The sequence below is a fragment of the Centroberyx affinis genome, unplaced genomic scaffold (genome assembly GCF_046629955.1).
Source record: "Centroberyx affinis isolate AG114_WGS23_722 - 3 ecotype Tasmania unplaced genomic scaffold, CSIRO-AGI_Caff_v1 ptg000319l_1, whole genome shotgun sequence".
In the NCBI taxonomy this organism is placed as follows: domain Eukaryota; kingdom Metazoa; phylum Chordata; class Actinopteri; order Beryciformes; family Berycidae; genus Centroberyx; species Centroberyx affinis.
The window spans coordinates 183,101-208,274 of record NW_027278995.1 but is presented as its reverse complement, the minus strand read 5'-3'; the positions used below and the strand labels follow the sequence as shown (position 1 = coordinate 208,274).

At 43.0% G+C, this 25,174-nt stretch overlaps 1 protein-coding gene across 1 annotated transcript in view; it reads right to left on the bottom strand.

Moving 5' to 3' along the window:
* The window catches only part of syn3 (synapsin III), a 141,344-nt gene that overhangs the window by 79,443 nt on the left and 36,727 nt on the right, over positions 1-25,174 (bottom strand). Inside the window, exons 4-6 of the mRNA XM_071515179.1 lie at positions 17,040-17,131; positions 3,283-3,439; positions 1,079-1,168 (exon numbers count right to left, since the gene is read on the bottom strand). Coding sequence (XP_071371280.1) covers positions 1,079-1,168; positions 3,283-3,439; positions 17,040-17,131 — 339 coding nt within the window. The remainder of the gene's footprint in view (positions 1-1,078; positions 1,169-3,282; positions 3,440-17,039; positions 17,132-25,174) is intronic.

Sequence of the window (25,174 nt, the reverse complement as noted above, 5' to 3'; positions counted from 1 at the left end):
ATCATATCAAAATGACCTGTCAAACCACATAGTGATATGTTGAGATTTGAGGAAATTACAGCCCTTTGAATTTGTTGCTATATTATGATGATAACAAAGACTCTATTTCCCATAATTCTTTGTGTTTTCCTGTATTTTGTCCAATAACTCATCCATACATTGATAACTTTTTGTCAATTTTGGCATATGTAGATAGCTCGGGTCAACTGCCACAGGGAAACAAAAAATGGCACCAATTGGCCCATAGGGGGCGCTGCAATAAGCTCCCAAAGTCCAAGGCTCAGCCCCACCATCTTGTAGAGATGTGAAACTTGGTAAACTATTTTGCCTCTAGGACCCATAAAGTCTGCCTAAAATTTTTTGAGAAACTTTCCAAAATCTTCTTCTTATAAACAGCAAGTCAGAATGGCACCAGATTTGGTATGGGGGCCTCTTAGACCTACCTCTACTTTGTTTGAAAGTACCAAAGTTCAACTGATTGTAAAATCAAGCCACAGTAATCAGTCAGCCTGAAATATGTGAGGATCCTCAGAAATATCATATTAAAATGACCTGTCAAACCACATAATATGTTGAGAAATGAGTAAATTACAGCCCTTTGAAGTTGTTGCTATATTATTATGATAAAGAGTCCATTCCCCATAATTCAACTGCCACAGGGATACAAAAATGGCACAGATTGGCCCATAGGAGGCGCTGTAATAGCTACCAAAGTCTAAGGCTCAGCCCCGCCGTCCTGTTAGTCGTAGAGATGTAAAACTTGGTACACTTATGTAGCTGATCATACTAAACAATTTTGTCTCTAGGACCCTAAAAAAAATTCCGCCATTTTGGATTTTTTGAAAAACCTTCAAAAATCATCTTCTTATGAACCACGAGTCAGAATGACACCACATTTGGTCTGCAGGCTTCTTAGACTCAACTTTACTTTGATTGAAAGTAGCTAAGGAAACGGTCAAAAAATGGCGGAATCACTAACCAAAGCAGCAGAACCCGTTCCACTGCTGCCATGCAGCTACATGTGTTTTTGTTCTCTACACTCTTTAAGTGGAAAACATAATATCTGTGAGGCACTCACCATCTGCGTGTGGCTGGGGTAGAAGGTCTGTTCGTTCAGGGGGAATTTCTCCGGGCCGAGGGAGTGGTACAGCTTAATCATGTGAGAAAACTGCAAACAGAAACAAACAAGACATTAAGACGTCATTATTTAGGAACCGAGACAGAGAGGAGGACAGATAAGAGCGTTATAAGTCCCGCCCACGTTCACAGCACTACATTTATAACCGGCCGGACGGTCTCGGTGAGGATGGGACGGGACGTTCGGTCTGACCGGACATGTTTCATCTGGACTCTCAGACGGTGGTGAAATGTGAGCCGGACCCAGCGCAGCTCAGCGCCTCGGTGCTGTTAGACCCAACGCTGACAGAAACAGGGGTTCAGTTCAGTGCAGGTTCCTTTCTGAACCCAAAGGTCACAAAGATCACCAATGGTCCTTAAAGGCAAAATCCCATCCGCTGATCTTCTTATACTGTTAGATCTCATCAGTCTGTGATGTTCAACACACTCCAGGAGTTATTTTGTGATGAAGTGTCATTTACTTTTCTGGTGAACCCACTTTCTCTCAACCTGCCTTATCTTCTTCTACTTCAGTTAGCGGTTTCCTACGTTTCCCAGAATGCCTTTCAACAACCCCCAGAGAATGGGCCTGAAGTTAGCTTTATATTGGGTATGCCGTGGCTATATTTTGAAACCAGTGACTGTAAATTGTTTTTTTCTCTTCCAGTAATCATATTCATCAGTGTGGTTTTACTTTGATTTACAATTTATTGAAGGTAGAAAAATGAATATCCACCAAATATGCAATATCCAATATCAAGCTAACTTCACTACGGTTTTTACATCTAGGTGGACAGAGGAATAGTGGTAGTGACAGCTGCTGTTGCCAGTAGACAAAAAGCGAGAATCTTTCTGGTCTATTTCTCTGCTCCTGTCAGTGGACAAATAGTCACCAATAGCTTTTATTTAACTGTTAGTGTTTAAGTGTTTTAGGGTGGAATTTTCCTTTAAGGTTCTTGTCTCTGAGTGGTACCTCCATAGTGACATATCTTCCTTTTCGAGGGGGAACGTCTTTGTACCAAAGCATCAAAGTTCATACATTTTTGTCAGTTGTGGTACAGCAGTGTTCCTTTAGAGGTAGAGATGACAAGAGTCTCTATGAACCAGTAATCCCTTAAAATACCCTTACATTTACATTAATTAACCCCTTAATTCATACAAAATCCCCTTGAAATGAGTTAAGGGAGTTCTTAATGGAGGAGACCCCATCAAAACCTCCTCTTAATGTTTGACTCCTTACTTTATAATTGAATGTAAAATTCAGGGAGACAGGAACTTTCCATTAATAACTCATTAATAACCTGTAAACCTGCACAAAAGACATGAAAAATCCCTTAATTTCTAGAGTCTCTGTGAATCAACCCCTGAATAAATCCCTTATAAACCCATGATACTAACCTTACTTTATTAAAGCTGTTATTTTTAATGGATAACTCATGTTTATGTAATGAGAAATTAAGAACATTTCAGGGATCAAATTAAGGACATTTGGTTTCATAGTGAGAACAGCACTTGTACCCTTTTAGGTTCAGTCTCCTCTCTTGTTTTCTCAGAGAGCAGAGTGAATAAAGTCTCCTGGTACAGACAGGTGGTCCAGCTCCCTTTAATAGCCCAAATAAATCACCAGAGGCAGCCGAGGGGAGCGGCCCGGACCGCTGTGTGGGGTACAGAGGAGGAGAGAGGAGAGAGAGGAGAGAGGAGGAGAGAGAGGGGGAGAGAGGACAGGGGAGGAGAGAGAGGAGAGGAGGAGAGAGGAGGAGAGAGAGGAGGGGGGGGGGTAGAGAGGAGAGAGGAGGAGAGAGGGGTAGAGAGGAGGAGAGAGAGGAGAGAGGAGGAGAGAGGGGGAGGGGAGAGGAGAGAGGAGGAGAGAGGAGAGAGGAGGAGAGAGGGGTAGAGAGGAGAGAGGAGGAGAGAGGAGAGAGGAGAGAGGGGTAGAGAGGAGGAGAGAGAGGAGGAGAGAGAGGAGAGAGAGGAGAGAGGAGGAGAGAAGAGGAGAGAGGAGAGGAGGAAGGAGGAGAGAGGAGGAGAGAGGGGGAGGGGAGAGGAGAGAGGAGGAGAGAGGAGGAGAGAGGAGTGAGGAGAGAGAGGAGAGGAGGAGAGAAAGGAGAGGAGAGGAGAGAGGAGGAGAGAGAGGAGAGGAGGAGAGAGAGGAGGAGGATCTCTTACCACCCAGGGTTTGCTGCAGAAGTTGTAGATGGAGAGCAGGGAGTTGACGCTCGGGACGCCGCCGAACTGCAGACCGATGACGAGGCTCCTGAAGTCCTCGCCAGGGGTCATGCTGTAGGCGTGCTGCCGGATCAGGACGAAGTCCGGCTTGAAGGACCTGCAGGGGGACGGACAGGGGGACGGACAGGGGGACGGACAGGGGGACGGACAGGGGGACAGACAGGGGGACAAAGACTTCAGATAACGGATCCTGGAAAGGTTTGTTTTCAGCAGGCTTCCCAAACTCACTTGGACATCAAATTCAAGAACTGTTCAATAAACAAACTGGACTTCAGAACCAACACTGGAGACAATGTGGGCTCTTACTGGCAGACCACACCCACATCTTCTGGTCCTGTCCCATGTCCAAGCCGCCACTAAGAGTATATTAGGATTTGATATTGAGTTCACTTGTCTCTCTCTCTTTCTACTGAGGAAACATATCTAAGGAACTGGATATCAGAGACAAATATTTACTAAAAATTCTCATGGTAGCAAGCAAGAAGGCAATTACAAGACGCTGGCTTCCTAAAGAGCCTCCCACCCTGAACCAATGGACAGATATTGTAAACAGCAGATACAGAATGGAACGTATGACATTCAGTTTAAGATTACAGAAAGAAAGGGGAGAAGAGTACTGGACTAGATTTGATCTGCTGTTGGGTGAAATTTACTTAACATCGTCATGTTTTCAGGGTGAGACATGACACTGGTCCAAACTAGACACCAGAGAAGACACATTTTGTACTCATGATTTTGTCAAGTTAAGAAATCCCTTCCCAATATCGGACGCTTGACGGTGGTGCGATGAGTTTCTCCTCCCTGACTAGGGCTGAACGATTTTGAAAAAATATCTAATTGCGATTATTTTGACTGATATTGCAATTGCGATATGATTTGCGATATTAGAGGGAATGATCATTTTTACATCATTATTCTCATTTTCATTGAAAAACGTATTAAAATGATTATGGTGTGATTTTTGCGGGGATCTGTACCAAACAAAGATGTTTTCTTAAGTCTGTAGAATATGATGTGTAGGCCAGGACATCTCTGCAGCACCACAATATTTACTTTAAAATGATATTTTGACACATTTCACCTTTAACAAATATCGCGCCTCCTGCGATTTGAAAAGTGCAGTAGGCCATATTGCGATTTCAATAAAATTTGGATTAATTGTTCAGCCCTACTACAGACCAAAAATAAACACTTCCTGGCTGCACCTGATTGGATGAACAGTGTCACTCGTTGGGCCGTCTGCCCCCGGATTTCAAACTGGAAAAACATGGCGGCTCGTTTGGAAACTTTCTCTTATATTATGAAAATAGTTCACCGAAATGTGTTTCTAAAAAAACATTTGAGGCAGAAATAAGCTGCAGCTTTAAATCTACATACACTGCAACTTGTGAGAGGCTGTGTGTCCAAAACAAATAAGAGCTAGTTTGTATTTCCTGTTTAATGGAAATTCTTTATTAGGAAAAACCCCTTGAGATGTACCATCTCGTTTTCAAGGGGGTCCTTAACGACAAAAATACAATATAAACATAATTAGACAAAATATTTAACAAAACAAAAACAAAAAAAAACAAAACAATAAATATCAAATAATAAGACATACAAAATCAGGAGATCATAATCCAAGCAGAGCATGAAAAATGGATCATTCATTCATAGATTATAGAAAAGTATTAAAGTATTAATGTCAGTGATAGCATTAAGTAATAAAGTTATAAAACTTATAGAGGTGTTATTATGGACATGTACAACTGATCCTATAATAAGAAGACAGGGTATTTTTGAACAGGTGGAAAGATGATATGGACCGAACACCTTTAACCTTTAACCTGACAACAAAGCCACTCAATAAAAGAAGAAACTTTCTTTTTTGCTTCAGCTTACACCCGACCGCCCTGTCAGCACATCATCACTCCGCCTCTGTCTCCACTGAACAGCTCTGTTATTCTCTGCTATTCTCTGTTATTCTCTGTTATTCTCTGTTATTCTCTGTTATTCTCTGTTATTCTCTGTTATTCTCTGGCCGTGCAGCTGAAGGAGTGAAGAAATCTCTAATCTTTTTGGACCATCTATCCAATTAACACCTAATCCGTCCCATTACAAACTGTTCTGGGATCAGGGCCAAGCGGCCCATCAGGAGGTCTCCATTAAACCTGCACACATCTGACATTAAGACATGAAATTCAGCTGGACTGCAGTTTTTTTTTTTTTTTTACCCCAATTATGTTTTCAGGTTAAATTCAGGCATCTTGCATCTGTGCATGTTTCAGATTGCTGTCAATTTATGCTCTTATCAGTCGAGTCACAACCCGTGTCAGTAGAAAATGTTTTCTGCTCATAACAGAACAACATTACCAACAAGGACCTCAAACATAATATAACATAAAAGACACATGAAAAAACACATGACAAAAACACATGACACCCCCCCCCCACACACACACACACACCATGAATAAAAAAGTACGGATGTAAGACTTAAAAACCCCAAAAGTGCAAGAATAAAGTCCAAGTAGCTTAGAGGGATAATAAGAGATCTGGTACAGTGATGGGGTAAAGTGACCGGTGCATTAAAACATTGGTTCTCAATATGGGGTCCGGGGACCACCTTGAGGGGGTTCCAGGGGGTCCCCAGCAAACTGATGAATTGTTCACTTCAGCATTATTTCATTTACAAGAAGTTAACACAGTTAGAGAATGTAGAAGAATGACTGTTCTGATCATAGTTTCTCTGTTATCTCTCTACCTACAATACAGACAGTCATGGAGTTCTGGACAAAATCATATCTGACAATAAAAATATGATCTGATTTGGGTCCAAGAGAAAAAATCTCATTAAATGGGGGTCCGTGGCTCTAATGTGGACTAAATTAGGGGTTCTCAATATGAAAAAGGTTGAGAATCACTGCATTAAAAGACTATTGTCTAACTGCATTGTCAATTGACATAAGGTGCTGATCTATGACTGGGGAGCCGTTCAGTATCTGGGCAGACTTACAGGAAGTGCTGCTGAGGAAGCGAGTGCTTTTCGTTTTGATCAATCGTTCTGTGAAATACAGAATATATGAAATGTGTAAAAACAGGTCGACTGCTCCTCTCCACTCCCTCGGCATCACAGAGACTCCAGCTGCAGAAGACATTCGACTCAGCAGGACGGTTCTGGTGGTTAACGGTGTCGGTGCCCTTCTACCGACAGACCGCTAACCCGCCGCTCGCCGCCCATTAACTCCTGTTTTCCGTCTCTTCGCTCGGAACTCGCCCGGCCGCAGCCCGGCTCCCTCGCGGCTCCCTCGCGGCTCCGGGGCCTAACCTCGAAGACGCTTTACGATCCGAGTCCCTCCGGCCCCCAGCGAGTCATCACTTCTCGGGCGATATGCTAATGCGACCTTTGAATGGTTCATCAGCGGTGCGATAAAGGCTGACGGCAGCGACCGGTGTGGGAATACAAGGTGACGGATCAGGAAAACGAGAAGAGAAAGGATCCATGTGCAATCTGCTTCATAACACCTACACCGCAAAGACTTGTTCAATTATTTGATCTTGTCTCCGGACTTATCAAGCTGGTTTTAGTTAGTCATCTCACTTTACCGGTTTCAACAAATCTAACTTTTTTTTCCCAGGAGAATGTAACTTGTTTCAGGACATTTTCTTGGTAAAAGTGAAATTGTCTTGGAGAAAGTTTCTTGCCTCCAGATTTTCTTCATTGTTTTATGATGATTTCTTGAAAGCAGAAGTCATATTGGCATGAATCAAGTGAAATTTACTGAAACCAGCAGATTATCTGCTCAGTGCAGTGAGAGAATTTGACTAAAAATATCATGAAAGAATCTGATAGGTCTGGAGACAAGAGAACATCACTGGACAGCTTGTCTATCTCTAACCCTAACCCTTGGAGAAAATCACCTATATACTTAAAGATAAACAGGAAGTATTTCAAAAGATATGGGGCCCTTTTATACATTTTATTGAACATAGGGACTGCAAGGTGACTGTTTGTTTATGCATTTTGACCAATGGTCACCCGTATAGAATAACAGAAACTGTAGGCCTATAGAATAAGAGAAACTTGTTTTATGTTTTTTGGTTGTCTTTGTGTATTTGTTTGTTTGCATCACTCCGTCTGTGCCTTTCGAGGACTATGCTTGATGTTGCATCATGTGTGTGTGTGTGTGTGTGTGTGTGTGTGTGTGTGTGTGTGCTCAGTGTAGGTGTATGGATGTGCTATGTGTATTGTTTTTTTTTCCTTTTTCCCTTGTCTCCAGATGTGCAATGTGTTGTTGTGCTGTGCATTGTTTTTTTGTTATTATTGAAAAAGAATCAATAAACATATGAAAAAAAAAAAAAAAAAAACTTGACAGCTTTTCACTGTACTGTACAAGAGGGACTGGTGCCAACAGCATGTTTTCATCAGTGTTCCTAGAGCGGGAAACTATTCAAATCCGGGACAATAAGCTGCCATTTTGTTCTTCAGATCCATTTATCTGAGCGGACCTCTGACCTTCTGACAGCTCCACAGGGAGTCTGAGCGGCGGTGAGCGTTTGTCCTCCTCGTGCCGCGGCGTTATCTCCCCGCCATCGCTCCGCCTCTCGGTGATAAGCGGACTCGGGGCTCGGACCTCGCCGGGAACGCCACAAATGTCAGTCAGAACATACCGAGGATCGGCGCGGCGCTCGCTCACAATGGCACATTGTGTCCCGCTGGCTCGCCGTCAGCGAAAAGCAAAAACGCACCTCAGAGAGAAACATCATCTTCCCTGTTTCCTGTTCAGAGGACAGCTGCACGCCGAACAAAAAGGGTTTTATACAGCGACAGGAAATTCTTATTTAGCCTTGTACCACAGCAGAACCCTTTTTCTTGGTGTTAGGTGCGGTTCCTCATAGACTCTTTATGATCCTTTAAAGCAGTGGTTCTCAACACGGGGTCCGGGGACCACCAGGGGGGTCCTTGAGGAGGTTCCAGGGGGTCCCCAGCAAATTGATGAATTGTTAAACTTCAGCATTATTTCATTTACAATAAGTGAACACTATTAGAGAATGTAGAAGAATGACTGTTCTGATCATAGTTTCTCTGTTATCTCTCTAGCTTCAATACAGATAGTCATACAAAATCATATCTGACAAAAAAAATATTCTCAGATTTGGGTCCGAGAGACAAAATCTCATCAAATGGGGGTCCGTGGTTCTAATGTGGACTAAATTAGGGTCCTTTGATATGAAAAAGGTTGAGAATCACTGCTGCAGCAACAAAAAAAGTAGTTCCCTGTTGCTAAACACTAAACATCATTAATGAGAAACAACAAGGCGGAGTGATACCATTTGAGTTGCAAAGTCAAGTTCATGCTTCATACTGCAGGTTATAAGGCCTCTCATCCAATCACAGTGCATGGTCAGAAACACATGTTGTATATGAACTTTTGAAGAACCACACTGGGTCTGGATTTGTTTTTCTTCATCCTAACAATAATAATTCGGGTTTCACATAGAACCGCCTCCTGAACCAAAGAACCCGTGAAGAACCCTCCTCTCTCCTCTCTGTGTGTGCAGAAGAGGAGTCTGGGATGGCATCATGCTGGGTTCCCTTTGCCTGCATCTGCAGCCGTCCTCGCGGTCGTGGCTGTGGCTCCAGGCCCGGTGGGGGGGGGGGGGGGGGGCCTGGCAGCGGCTCAGGTCCTGGGCGGCGGCCCGGTTAGAGGGCCCGCCTGAGTCTGGATCGCCTCCAGAACGCATTCGCATCTCATCTGCGAGGGACCAGAGAGTCACGTAGAAACGACCGACTCAAAAATAACAAGAGAGAGACTAGGAGATTAATTTGAATTACACGTCTGGAATCCAAACAGGAGAGGGTGTAACTAAAGCAGATCTACTGGCAAAACGAATTAAGAGAATGTTTAGCCGCTAAACGGTGATTGCATTCAGGATTTCGGAGAACGGTCCCATGGGAAAGCGAACTGTAACGGGGGGGAAAAGCACCGAAACGTGGAGCTGGAAGAGTGATGGGGCACCAAAGGACCTCTGGCAGAAAGGGAAATGAGTGTTGTTATGAGTTGGGAGTGAATTAGCGGGGCCATTTGTATTCATGGCTATATTACAAAAGAGGGGGGTGGGGGGGTTGGGGGGGGGGCGGAGCAGGCCTCGCCGCCGCTGTATGCTTTCATTACAGTCACAGCCCCGCTACAGGAAAGCGCCCCGGGCCTCTAAAGCCACGTCTGAACCCTGAGCAGGATTTATTTGCTCGGTAACAAGATGAACCTGTCTGAGGTATTAGGTGTCGGGGGAGACAGCTCCCTCGCTGATTAAAATGGGCTTTCATGGGGGTCGAAGGAGAGGGTAAAGGACTGTGTGGGGGTGTGTGTGTGTGTGTGTGTGTGTGTGTGTGTGTGTGTGTGCATCATCTCTGTGTGGTCTGAGCGGTAATCGTCACCTGAGGTAACCGAAGGAGGAGAGTCTCGTTGTGTGTGTGCTGTGGGGATTTGGAAAGGGGAGGGAGGGAGGGGGGGGGTCCCGTCTGGCTGAGACCAGTAGCTTACGGGACAGAAAATTAAATAGAAAGAGAAGAGAAGAAGAAAAAAAAAACAAATCAGACAAGGATCTGCTAATGTAATCCCCCCCCCCCCCCACCCCCAACCCTCCGCCTGTGGGCCGGCAGGTCGGAGGCCGGGGAGGAATGTGGAGGGCGTTCAGCCGTGAAGGAGTGGAAAACATCCATCTAACAAGTCATTTAGTTTATTATCGAGTCCTAATTCTCTTAAAACAAGAGGAAAAGCAAACCAGTGGGGTGAGATGATTCCACTGGCTTCAAATGTCAATCAACTAAAATGACACACTCGCTTTTATACTCGCTGTAATTGTGATGTGACAATAAAACTTGAAACTTGAAACTTGACTTTTAACACAGTAAGATGAGGCTTAATAACACCCAGCTACAGAGGAGTGAAGTGTCTCCTGGTGCCATAATGGAGGTCCAATGGAAAACTGTCTCTAAAGTGTAAATGTGTCTGAAGCAGCTAGAAGCAGAGAGCAGCTGAGTCAGCTTGTTGTGGTGTGGCTGTAGATCCATTCAGTAACGTTCTCAGTAAAAGTGAATAGTGTGATAAGGTGGATTTGTTTCCAAATGTAGGTTACTGTGACACAGTAAACTGTCTTGTCTTTAGCCCTAGTCTCTACTCCAAAACATGAAGAGTTGGAGCTTGAGAAGAGTCAGCTCAGTTAACCTGAACAAACTGTTAGCTAGCTAACTAGCCAGCAAACACACTGATGTTAATGTGAACATGCTAACATTAGCTTCTACTAGATACGTTAGCTAGTGTGCTAATCAGATGTGTTAACGACAAGACAGTGATGGTTAGCTGACCAGATGCTATGGTTAGCTAGCTAACAAGCTGACATTATCTAAACACTAAATCAATCAGATGGATCAGTGATGAAATGATCAGTTCCCAGTGAAAAACAGACAAAAATGAACCGTCTGTTCAATTCTGTTGATCCAAACAGGTTGTACGTTTAGAAACACAATCAGCTGATCTTGCCAGTGGTGTTAGGACCTCCAAGGACCTCCAACATGGCCGCCAGATGGTGCATTAAGTCACCTGAAATCCCTCTACAGAGAAGACTAAGTATCAGTAATGAAAGCAGGCCCTTAAACACAAATCAAGAATATTTAGTATATTATGCTTTTTGCTTTGCTGACAGCCTCCACTTCACATTTACTTCCACATTCACATTCACATTCTAGGTATTTAACTGAAGCTGCTATCCAAAACCACTTAGAATGAACGCAGCAGTAAAACAAGCTCAATAAACTGCTCAACCACCAGCATTACCTACAGCAAACACTCCCACTCTGCCCTACATTAATCACCACTAATTTATTAAACCGTTTCATTAACCGCAGGAGGAGAGCTGCGGAGGAGGAGAAGCTCGATGAAGGAGAGAAACAATTCGGTCTGCGGCTAATCACTCTTGGCCGCTGGAGCCGGTCTTTCAGCCAGACCGTGTTCCTGCTTCCAGTCCGGCAGCTAGCCGGAGGTTTTGGCAGCGCTGGGCGGCAGAGAAACCAAAAGGCTGACTACAGCGCTGCAGAGGGAACAACAGGCTGCAGCTGCCGGGCCTCGTGACACGCCGCTCCGCTGACCTGCAACCAGCATGTGCCACGTCGCACATAATAATAATAACTTTATTTGTAAAGCACTTTTGTAAAATCAATGTTTACAAAGTGCTTTACATGCAAACCCAAAGAGACAGTGATGGAAAAAGTACCACAAAGTAAAATAAAGTTGGATAAAAAATAATAAATGAATAAAAATAGGAATAAAAGGTAATACAAGAGATGCACAGATACAAGTGGAAAATAGAGATACAACTAAAAACAGATATATACATAAAAAAGTATGTGTCTAACCACATGAAGGCCTGGTTAATACAAGTTGTCCCCTAAAGAGACAGTAATAAACAACTAAATAAGTAAAGAGCAAGTAATAAAACGAGAAACACAATTACAAAACGAAAAATAAAATGGAGATACGACAATAAGAGGAGCAATTCACATAAAAGCCTGTCTGTAAAAGTGTGTTTTTAGAAGGGATTTAAAAGATGAGACATAGAGATAGTATGTATTTTTATTGATATGTAGAGTGATATGTATATTGTGTTTCCATTATAGCTGTCGACTTGCCTCTGCATCAATTTCATCAAAACAAATTCCTGTACATTTTTTGTTCTTGGCAAATAAAGAGATTATTTTTCTGACTCTGGAATCAAAACTGCAGCAAAAGTGAATATGCCATATCTGCATAAATCCTGAGAAAAGTCAAAAGTGCAGTAAAAATGTAAAAAATAATGTGATACTTTATTGATCCCTGTAGGGAAATTCTCTTCCCTCCTCTTCTCTTCTAATGTGTATTGCTTTCTTCATAGTGAGCAGAAACATCACATGCTGTGCTGATGAAACATTTTACTGCACAGCTACATCTTGGTTGTAAATGTTAATTGTCAGCATAATTTGTATGTACTGTTGCACTATTGAATGCATACTATTCTCATATGTTTTTGTGTATATTTAGTGTATTTTTCATTAGGCTTGGATTGCAGGACCATATCAGAAACATATCAGATTTAAACCATCATCTCCTTTGACATTAACATGCATCTCGTATCCTGACTGTGTCTAGATCTGATGTTGCTGGATTAGATTTACACCCTGTGTTAATATGCATCTCCGATATACACAATGAAATCAGATCTCTCTTTCCTTCACCAAAACGCAGATTGTCACGCACATCACTTCACCTCCTAATATTTACATCATTTAAAACTGACAGTAAACTCCTCGTCTCGCTTTTTCCCCATCCACCAGTAAACTGACAATCCGTTTTTGCGTCCCTGTCTGGTTTTGAATGTGCTTACTGGTTGGATGTGCGCCCAAAAGTTATTTTCCGTTTATGTAGCTCCTACATGTGGATTAGAGACGCACTGCATTTACACTTTGTTGTCAATGTGGCCAAATGTTTCTGTGTCCACCTGGAGAAAGTCTGTGCGTCTTGTAGAGCTGCCATGGTTACCGCATTACCGCGGTAACGCAATCAGGTCAGTCAAGCTGATCACCGCTTCACCGCTGTTTTTTTTTTCCGTTTATTTTAGGCCTATAGTTTATGTTCCAATTTTTGCTTGTAAAAGTTATGTGATCTGAAATAAATACAACACTATTTTTTAAATAATAAGGCTAAAATAAGGCTAAAAACATGGATCTTGTTCTTGTTGTGGATCTTCTCCTGTTTGGGAACATTTTGGCTTTGAGCCTGATGAAGAGGGAAAGCCAAAGAATTTGGATGAGGCAGTGTGCCGCATCTGCAGCAAGAAAATCAACGTCCTGCAAGGAAACAAACAACAAATCTAGCATCGCATCTTAGGACCGCTCATCGCCCGTTATATGATGCGGTGAAAGCCACCCAGTCTGCTTCGGGACGTCCCGGCTCAGCACTACGGCAGTTAGGAGTCTTTTTTTTGTGGCGGTTACCGCGACGGTTTGAATGGCTTCGCTAATTTGTGTGGTAAGGAAAAAAATCTATACCACGGCAGCTCTAGTGTCTTGGGTGCATTTACACCTGAGTGTTACGCATTTGCAGGTTATTTGATTCCAATCCGATCACCCAGGACGCAGGTTAATGCATGTAGGTGTGAAGGGTCTTCAGTCTTTTTCATCAGTGCTTCCCACCAGAGTCCACAGGGTGAACAGACACACAGACAGACCAACACCTGCTGCACACACACTTAGATTTTCTTAACTCTCCAATTTCTCAATTTCACTGCATATCCATCAGTCACACCACGGTTGAGTAAATGAGTATTTCTTTTCTCTTAATGCAGAGCAAACATGACACACGAGAGAGAGAGAGAGAGAGCAGCTTCTGAAAAGATCCACATGCACAAACAACTGTGAAACCACAGAACTGTGAGAAAGAGTGCGGCGGAGGGAATGTGTTTCAGAGCCTGCCTGCCTGTGGACGGAGGTCAGAGGTCACGACGCTGAACGCAACATGGGCCGCCGTTACAAGACACTTCATACGTGTAGAAGCACTGCGCTCAGACAAGGAACCTGCTATGAATATGTGAACATGAGCCTGTATGCGTGTCTGCAGACACACACACACACACACACACACATACAAAGTGGTGGGAGGGGTGTGAACCAAGTCGACCCTTCCCATGCTCACACACACATGCACACACACAAATATGTGATCAAACATAACACTTTTAATCTGTGGTGTTTGGGAAACTAGAGTTTTTTTCTGTCTTGTGTTTATCTAAGTGTTACACAATGTACGGACCGGCCAATCAGAGCGGGAGACATTTATTTCATTCAATCTTTTGGCTGATAATTATAGATTAAGCTTTCATTGGCCAAAGATCTAACATGAGAACAGATTCCAATCAATTTACACTTTGGGCATTTAGCAGATGCTTTTATCCAGAGTGACAAAGAGTGAGCCGGTAGGTTGAATGTCTTACTGATGGACACAATGTTGGTTTTTCGGGAGGATTGAACCTGGGACCTTCCAGTTACAGGACAGTCATTCTAACAACTAGGCTGCCCTGCCTTGTTAGTCATCAACCAATCAGACTGCTTGCTTGAAACAACCATTGTATAAGTTGTAGTCAAGCAAAGAAACATCAACGACAATCTAAACCGCAAAACAATTTGGCAGCGAATGTCAGTGTTTGTGAACGAGGCTCTTTGCTTCGCCACAGCAGTCACACCATCTGCATCCAATTTGGCTGCTCTATCTATACAGCCATATCACCAAAAATATTCAACCCACACAATAACCTCAGTGTCACTTTGGACAACAGGTTGCAGTGTAATCTGGGCCTCATTACTGGTCTCACCACCCCTGGTCTGTAATTATCCTCGCTTGATTTCAAACTGCCTGCATGCTCAGGCCGTTTCCTGCACAAACACTACTCCCAACACTGATAAGAAAGTTATTTTACGAAACTGTGTGATAAACCGTGCCAAGGCCAACACCAAGATTAGCTGATATTTCCCAAGAAGCTTGCGAAACAGGATGAGGACCGGTGGACTGACGCTGGAGGGCATGCAGTGAATTAGCTGATCTAATCAACCAATCATGATGCATGAGCCCAGTATGAAGCTAGGAGGATAAGAAGGAGAGGACTACAGCGGCTTTGCAGAAATGTCACTAATCTCCTCGCAACGACAGCCGGCGCCATCATGGAGGTCCAGTGGAGAAGTGGCTGGGTGCAAATAATGACTAAATATACAGTATAACAACTGGGCAAGAAAAAAAGGTCAATTCATTAATGTTATAAGTAAAAAGTGAATAGCCCAATAATGTAGATTTGTTTAAAAATTTATGTTACTAATGTAAGAAATAAAATGAATATTGTGTTTTTTTATATGAATAACACATTCTGTTCTTTTGTTCTTTGCTCTCAGAGTAGAGTGTCTTTTTTCTCTACATACCATGGTGAGGTAATCAGTGCATGTATGCTATGTATGGTTATGAAATGATTTTGAGTGTTCTTATAGGTGAATAATAGTTTATGCTATTCATACGTGTGTTTCCGTGTGTCCCATATTAGGTGAGGTTTTGTCTTTGAGTCAAGAAATCTGAACTGTGGGTTTGGCTTTGTGCCGAGATTTATGTTTTTGTTTACTTGTTTACTAGGTCTATATAAGTGGACCGTCTCACTCTTTTCTTTGTCACTTCTTTGTTGCTTGTCTGGAACACTGAACTGAACCATGCAAGTCTGAATAAAGAATCCACGGAAGACTCTTGAACCTTTGCTCATTCAATTTGACCCACAAGGGTGAAGCTTATTTTTCCCCTACACTGTTTAGCCCTAGCCAGCCTACCAGCGTGGCAAAATACATTGTTTTTTTTATATTAAAGCTTTGTCTATTGTTCGCTAACTAGCAGATTTCGCAAAGCAACTAATGTTAATATTAACATGTGACTACTAGCCACTGGTAATGCTAGCTTCTATGTTTAGCTAGCTAACAAGCTGACTTAATCTAAACCCAAAATCCAATGTATCAGTGACAAAATGATCAGTTCCCAGTCATAAACAGCACAGAAATTAACCGTCTGTTCAATTCTGTTCAGACGGACAAGTTGTAAGTTTACAAATGCAATCAGCTGTTCTTAGCTGTTGTTGCCCAAGAACTGAGGACCTCCAATATGGCCGCCAGATTGTACACTACGTCACCTTAAGTCCCTCTAGAGAACATCACAGGAAATCAGCACTGGGGAGTTGGAGGTAGTCAAGGTTTGTGGGATCTCGCCCGCAAGAAACAGTGTAACTGCCCTGTTGTATTCTGTATTTGATTCAGCCCATCTCCGGCTCCTTGTACAAACACTGTCCCCTCCTGCTCTAACTCCTAGACATTTGTAATAAGGCCTTATTTTGAAACTAGAAGGTAAATGTAACAATAATAGCAAGGAGCATTTTGTTTACTGTGATTATTGGTATGACGGTGATGCAGTAGTGCAATGCATTGTCAACATTGTCAACACACAATTGCAGTAAAAAATGCTGTCATGGGTATTATGACTTTTATACAGAGGTTAGCAATTCATGTGTACTGTCTGAAAGGGTTTCTTCAAAGAGGTATATGAGCAAATAAAAAATGGAGAAAAGTAGGAAAATCACTGACTAGCTTCCTGGTTATCATAATAGTTGGCATTGCAACCATTACACAGCTACGGCTTTATGGGAATTATCAGCACAGCCAGAGCGCCGATCAGATTCCTGGTTGTATAACATGCATTTTGTAACATTGGGAAACACTGTGGCTGGCATTGTGTGGCTCTGAGAACCAGAGCTCAAAAGAGATGAAAAGATAGAATGACGTGAAAAGATTGAATATTTCTAATACTTCTGTGTTTTTGTAAAAGCATATCAATCAATCAGACATTTTCGAGCTCGGGCGAATGTGGGTAAGCGTGACGCAGTCTTTTTTTATTTTTAGCTTTCCCACTGGCGTAATCATGTTATAGCCTTGATTTCTCTGACTGAAAGCAGTATTACATACACACAGTCATGCTTAATGCCACTGAGAGAAAAGAAGTGGAGTCTTTGTGCAGGCTCACTGAGGCAGATCACAGATTGCGTGGGCAAATGCGTCAAAGCCGAGTCACCAAAGGACTCGAGCTCCCCGCCTGCCTCCGGCGTCTTACCTGACCACTTTGGTGCCGCCTTTGGTGACCTGCATGTCGACCATGCAGCCCGAGATCACGTAGGACGCCAGGTTGATCTCTGAGAACTCCGCCTGTGGGAACACAAGGAACAAGAAACCACCGTGCGATTAGACGCTGCATCGTACAACAAAACGTCACGTCAAGTTTGTCTGCAGGAATTGAACTCAGTGACTCAGCGCTGGGTCAAGTGGTTCTGAGCTAAGTAGGGCATTTCTGTACTTCAGCGCATAAAAGGTCCTCTTGTTTCCTTTGGCTTTCTGACAGAAATAGAGTTCTTTCAAAAGTGGAAGTAAAAATGTTCTATTGTGCCACTAGTTTGACCCGAGTGGATCTGACTTAAGAGTTATAGAAACGGACTCCTGCACTTTAACTTGACGTCCTTCCTGGAATAGAGTAGAACTGAGAGGAAAGACGCCTAAGACCACGGTACATTCTTTTAATTTCACTTCATTTCACATTTCTGCACGTTGCACAGCGGAGAGAAAAAGACAGACAGAGAGACAGAGAGAGAGTATTAGCTGGTGAGAGGAGACAAATTGAGTTATCCCTCGTCTGCGGCCTCCCGGACAGTGAGCGCCTTGTGAAAGGCCGTAGCCTGGCTACCTAATGAGTCCGTCAAACTCCCAGAGATCCTCTAAAGGAGGGGCGAGACTCGACTTCTGGGAATGGACTTTCTGGACGGACGAGGACTATAAAGGGACAATTCAATTTTCTCCCTAATGACTGTCACTGCAGTCCAGAAATCCATTGATGTTAATGCTCCTGCTGAACTGGCTGACTTCGGCATTCCTGAAATTATCTCCTTTTCTTCTTTCCCATTACCTAAATGATGACGTTCTCAGTAGGAGTATTAAAGTGTGTGGTCTGGTGTAGCAAAGCCGCAACACTGCAGCAAACTTTACCAGTCATGGAGAGGGAAGTATCAAAAACATATGACTTCCTCTGTGGTATGGCCAATAAAATTAAGGCTGATAAAAGAGCCATTATCTACAGCAGAGGGGTTTATGAATGATGCTCTCATGGAAGAAACCACTGCTACATTGCGGATGTAAGATTTGCCTGTAAGGTTAAGTGCATCATCACTGTCAGACAATTATAGCTCCTGATATAATAATATTATTGCCTAATATTCCAGAGGAGCACTGTCAGCAGCACCATACTGGCTACTGTCTTCAAATTAAAGTGCCTAGGAATAAAAAACACGAGAGAACAACAAAGATCGCAAACTGGCTTCCTGATTACCGCAAGCGTTGGCACAGGAACTAATAAAGCAGAGTGGGGCGCTACAGTTTCACCAGTCTGCTAGCAACAACTTCTGGAGCCATCATGGAGATCCACAGGTGAATTAGCTGTGCTCAAATATTAGCTAAATTTATATCAACCAGGGTAGAAACTAGAAAGAAGCTAGCTGAGTCAGCTTGTTGTGGTGTGGCTGTAGATCCATTCAGTAACGTTCTCAGTAAAAGTGAATAGTGTGATAAGGTGGATTTGTTTCCAAATGTAGGTTACTGTGACACAGTAAACTGTCTTGTCTTTAGCCCTAGTCTCTACTCCAAAACATGAAGAGTTGTAGCTTGAGAAGAGTCAGCTCAGTTAACCTGAACAAACTGTTAGCTAGCTAACTAGCCAGCAAACACACTGATGTTAATGTGAACTGAGCTGCTACTAGATACGTTAGCCAGTGTGCTAATCAGATGTGTTAACAACAAGACAGTTAGCTGACCAGATAGCCTACTATGGTTAGCTAGCTAACAAGCTATCTAAACACAAAATCAATCTCCTCACATCCATTGAGACAGTCAAGTTGTACATTTATAAACACAATCAGCTGTTCAAAACTATTGTTGCCCACGAGCTGAAGACCTCCAATATGGCCGCCAAAAAGTGTGTTATGTCACCTGAAAACCCAGTATCATATCAGCACGGCTTGAATGTGTCTTTGATCAATCAGCCTGTATAAAGAATATGAAAATCTCTGTAGCATAATCTTTAGATTCTATGTGATCAAATGTCCCAAAACATTGATCAGAAATTGCCCTCCTGCCCTACTGACTTTGATGTTTACAGATGTAGCTCGTGGCCCTGAGGAAACACTCCCAGCGTAAAAACCCTGGTTTACTCTGAAGATGCTTTCCACGTTTCCTCAGAAAGGAAGTGGCGATATGGCCGAGGGCAGCGGGGTCACGGCGGGAGGCTTCACTCAGTCTAACACACAGATCCCACGTTCCCCGGCGGAGTCGTCTCAAGGCTCTTTAACTGCCACATGCTGCAGGTACAGAAAGCCCAGAGGGACGCTGAGCAGCAGGGTCGACCTCGCACATCAAACGCTGCCATTTGTTAGTCTTCACTTCACTTTTAAGTATGAGAAGTGACACTAATGTAGTGGGTTTAATGGGCCCTAAACGAGTTGCCTGCTGACTCTCGGTGGAAAAAAAAATCAATTTGGCATGTCTGGTCGACTACCAAGCAAAACATTACAGAAAGAATCCATCCAGCTATGTTTCATGTCTGTGAGGACTCGGAATCTGACCAGGTTCAAGACTCACTGCAGTGTAAAAGAATGAAATATTACTTTAAAAAAACAAAAAAAAAAATCAAATTAAAGTGCCATTCATAGAAGTACAAACCCCAGGCCAGGAGTCCAGCTTTGTTGTTCTGCTCTGGCGTCACATGACCACAGCATGCTGCTGCTGGGTAAACAGAACAACACAATCTCATGTGTGTCATCACTGGAGACCAGGAGCCAAATGCTTTTCACAGGTTCAGTGTGCGTCACACTCAGTAGCTACATACAGTATATACATGAGGGTAAAGTTCAAGGAAATGGGTTTGTAACGGGAAGGTTGACAGATTGAATCTTGGACCGGCTCAGAAAATCTGGATGAAGTAAATGAGTAAAGGCCAGATCTGACAGGATGGGTTTTTAGCGGCAGAGGGCGGCTTTTTCTACTTGTTTACTTGTTGTGAGTGAAGCTTTTTGCATTGCTTGGCACCTCACGTTTTTAGAAGAGCGGCTTGAGCGTGAGCCTCATGAAACCAGACGGATCTCCTGCACAATGTAATGTGTGTTCGTTCAACAAAAGGCTGCAACCCCTAACTAAAATGTTTTACTAACGGAGCCAGACGGACGGTTCCGGCAGGCGACCTGAGCGCCCCAAATTGAAAAAAACTTCTACTCAGAGCAGAAAGTTGCCCTACATGACTGTCCAATCAGATCAACGGAGAGACAGGAATTAATCACCTGGACGAACTAGAGTTAAATTTCTGGCAAGTTTTTATCATAATTTTTTATAGCTTACAATGCCTGTGTAATTTAGCTAAAGCATGTTTTAGCTAGCACAATAAGTAATTATATGAAGGTTGCACACTTTATATCACCAATATGTTTTGGCATTATGCCTCCTTCAGGGTGTCATGACAATAAAAGTTCACCTGGACCTTAAATAGAAACAGGTGTCTATTATTAGTGACGTCACATGACCAGCCCCCAATGCTCCTTGATAACAAATATTACTCAATTTCACAATAGTCAGTGACATAAAAAGACAGTGTAAAATATACTAAATCTTTACATTATTTGACCAAAAAAATGTGTTTTGATTTAGACCCATAGAAATAATATGTTATATGTTTTTTTGCTAGCACAATAAACAACACAAACACAAACAAACAATAACCGGTTGAGTGACTGACAGCTGATCGCCAGTTAGCATGCAGCCGGCTGTTCTGCTCGGCATGCTTCAACAACAAAAGCCTCGTGTTGTTCAGCCTCCAAACTGCTGCTGAAGTGCCGCTGAGCAAGGCGCTCACCCCCGACTGGCTGTAACTGTCTGAATAAGAAACAGGGTGTTGCTGAAAAAAGAGCCTGCATGCTCCGTCGACCTTCCCTTGATAAATAAAAGCTAAAGAAATATATCAAACCCTGCAGCTGACCCTCTCCTCAACCCGGCACCTGGCATTATTCAAAGCAAGTTAAGTCAATTACTATCTCTACACACTTTCATGCTGTGATCGTTTGAGACTTGGGAGTGCTGTCAGCCTGCTTCACCAGGCTTTACTTCAGCTTTCATCTACATGAAAAGAAAAACATTATGAGCAATATTGCAATTTTCTCAAAGATAAATTTCCCTTTCATCCGGTGCTGTGGCCCCGTAAACTCTGTACGGAGGAGTAAGTCCTTTTCTGAAACAATGCGCCAACGTGACGAAACTGTCTTCTTCTGCCAAGTGAAAAACACCCCCCTCTTTTATTTATTGTGCTGCTCTCAGAGCGGAGCAGGGGGCGAGGAGATGCCGTAATCTCATTTAGGGACAACGAGGCGCCGCTCACTCTCCCTGCGCCTCCAGGACTCACTTGGCTCTCTTCCTTTTCTCAGCTCTCCTCTACTGATACTCCCTCTGAAAGAAACATCTGTGTGCTCAGCAGCGCACGCCTTGCCAAGAAAGACTCTTAAATGCATGCGAATACACACACACACACACACACACTCTCACACACACATATAGACACACACACACCCTGCAGTAGTGAGTGCATCTCCCAGGCAAATCCCCAACACAGAGGCCTACGTTGACTTTTGCTGCGACCAGATAAAACCGGAGAGTGGGCAACGTTTTGGCAAGAGCCGAACGTCGCCTGTGATTGGCTGGTTCCGGGCAAGAGGAGCGCTAAAGGCCGCTGTCATTGGGCGGTAATGGATGAAGCGGCTGGTGCGGGGCAGCGGCCCAGGAGGCGGGACGGGAGCCTTTTCACAGCGCCATGGTAACCATCACGGTAACACATTCAGACACTTGTCTCGGAGCGGCTCCTGCCCTGGGAAAGGAAAACAGGAAGTGATACATGGGACGACTGATTCTTCTCATCTGCTGACCTGCATCCATGTTGAATTAAGACTGGCTCCGAGCCGGCCTGCTGGGGGAAGCGGCTTCGGGACACAACAGAGTCGGGATTAGGATCGACTGGACCTCAAGATGAATTTAATAACTTCAACAAAGCATTTTTCAGCCTTTAGTTCAATTAAAGTGGTAATCCTTGAGTTCCTCATTTTTTAAAGATGGCTGGTCTTTGGTGCCAGGTGATGTCACCACCTGTTGGTGACATCACCTGGCACCAAAGATCAGCCAATAGCAGATGACCAGTTCAGTACCCTACTTTTCACCATTAAGTATCAGGCTTCACCACAGACTTGGGTTTGGGGTTCAGTTACTCTTTAAATTTTGACTCCATCCCTGGTGCCAAGTGCTCATTGCTGTCAATCAGAGATCACCTGTCAATCAAACAGTGTGGGCGGAGCTTGAATTTTCTGTTGCTGCAGTTTGAGTTTCTCTCTTCTTTGTCTGTTCAGCCATGGTGGCTATCACTGCTCATGCTAACTACCCAGTTCTTCTTCTTCTGTTGATTCCAAACAAACCGGAAACATAAAACACATCACTTCACTTTAGAACAGACGAGTAAAAGGCTTTCATCAGCTGGATATACGTCGGATCATTGTTGGGATGAGGGACAGACAGCAGCAAAACAGACATTTAATTATATGAAAACCGCGTGGATAATAATAATAACTTCAATCAGAAATATTTAACGGCCCACCAAACCGTCCTGCAGTGAGTGTCTGAGCAGCAGCGTGGGACAGCATGGAGAGGCAGAGTATTTTCCAGCAGCTACATTTAGCCCGCAGGCTGCGGACGGCTCAGTAAACAGTAAACACCAGGCGACTCCACTGCAGCACACAAAGCTCATCTGGAATCTTCTGGAGTATTTTTAGATCGGTGCTAATCCGGTGTCACGGAGGTCCAGGTGGGTAAGGTGCCTTCTGTTGGAGTCACCAGTCAACTGGTAAACAGGCACTGAAACTTTTGTCCTCCGGCAAAAACAACTTAAGCAAGTGATTCACAACCTTTTTCATATCAAGGACCCCTAATTTATTACACGGACCCCCATTTGATGAGATTTTGTCTCTCAGACCTAAATCTGAAAATATTTTTATTGTCAGATATGATTTTGTTGAGAATTCCATGACTGTCTGTATTGTAGGTAGAGAGATAACAGAGAAACTATGACCAGAACAGTCATTCTTCTACATTCTCTAATTGTGCTAACTTCTTGTAAATGAAATAATGCTGAAGTTTAACAATTTATCAGTTTGCTGGGGACCCCCTGGAAACCCCTCAAGGACCCCTGGTGGTCCCCAGACCCCACGTTCAGATCCACTGACTTAAACGACCAGTCAAACAACAATTAAAGTCACAATCAGAAACTTAATATAAATAAATGTCTGTTTTACTGCTGTAACTCAACAGTGATCCAACCTACAGTATATCCAGTTCCTAAAGTTTCTCCATTGTCCGTTCTAAACAGCCGGAGTCTGGTAGCTCTTTCTTCTGCCGCACAGGAAGTGATGCGTTTTACATTTCCGGTTTGTTCGGAATAAACAGCAGAAGAAGAAGAACTGGGTAGTTAGCATGAGCAGCGATAGCCACCATGACTGAACCAAGAAGAGAGCGCCAAGAGGAGAAAACAAGCAAAGACAATTCAAAACTAGATAGAAATGTGCCAAAATTGAAATGTTATATTGTAGCCTAATCGGTTTCATGCAAAATTCATGCATATTAGCCATGCACAAAATTTAAAAACAGACTAATTAAAACATCAATTCCATCCCTGAAGCACAAAATATGTCTGCGCTGCTCGATTTCCAAAATACATCAAGAGCCAGAAAGAGCTAATTTTCTTTTGCAGGGTCATTTCTGGTGTTATTTTTGACCGAGAACACTTAAATATGTGACACATCGTAATTATGACTTCCTATCATGGCAGAAGGGAGTTTCAAGCTCTGAAGGCAAAGTAAGAACCAGCTTTTCCCATAACTGAGCCTGCTGACCACGACTGAGCCATATTTAACCATATCTAACCATATTTAACCATATTTAACTTTCTTCTCCTGTTCCACGCCACAAGCGGCTATTATAATCCTTCTAATACTGCCCTTGTTCCATTGATAGGAAAGAAAGCAACTTCTTTTTTGAGTGGACGACCAAACTGGGAAAGCTGTTGATAAAGCTAACGCTCGTCCAGACGGAGCCTCTCATTGTGTGGTTTCCCTGCATCCAGGAATAGATGTTTTTCTGTGACAAAAAGTGCTTCTTTTATTGCTTCACTGCTTCTGTTTCGATGCAGAAAAAAGTCTTGACAAACTCTGACTTGGATGAAACAGAAACTTGAGAAGAAACTGTTGCATGGATGATTCGATTTTAGATTTTAATGTAAGTGTACTGGACTGCTGCTGCACTGTTGCTCCCTCTTCAGCAGTGTTGGTAAGGTGTTACAGTAATGTGATTACTTTTTTCAGTAACACCTTAAGGGATTACAATTTTAAATTCAGTTACATTACAGTTACTAATCCCGGTAACGCTCCGTTACTGCGTTACTTAAACCTGAACCCCCTTCAACTTTTTCTGTTCTCTCCTTTGAATTATTTTCTTTGTCTAAATCCCTGTCTGGTTTTTCTTTTTTGAGAGAATAACAAACAATAAACAACCAAAAAAAAAAAAAAGGTCATTACAGACTTACATACAAAAACACATCCCTATGAAGACATAATGAGAACAGACCACAAAAAAAAAAAAAGGGGGGGGGGGGGGTACCTGACATGGTGGGTGGTAATATGTCTAGTAGGGATTTACATGAAGTTATTAATAGATATATTTTTATGGGTTAGAGAGGATCAGGTCATCTGCTAAAGCCCATCTAGAAATAAAATTGTCAGATTGTAACCTTAACCTATGAGTCCTTCTTTCCATTTCTTGTACTTCTTTCAGTTTGGATATCCATTGCTCATGTGTTGGGGGATCAGACTGAATTGATCTCAGTCGAGGATGCAGAAGAAGAGCATTCTGGTCCGGTTGTAAACTTTGTGCGGCGGCAAAACTCTTTCCACAGAGAAAAACACAACATCCAGTTCATCAAAGCATCTGATACAGAAACACAGAGATGAGAAACTGCTGCTGCTGAGGGATCAGTAAAGTAATGTGATTACTTTTCAAATGAGGAATAAGTAAAAAGTCATTGATTGCATTTTCTGAGTAACTTGCCCGACTCTGCTCTTCAGCCATAAG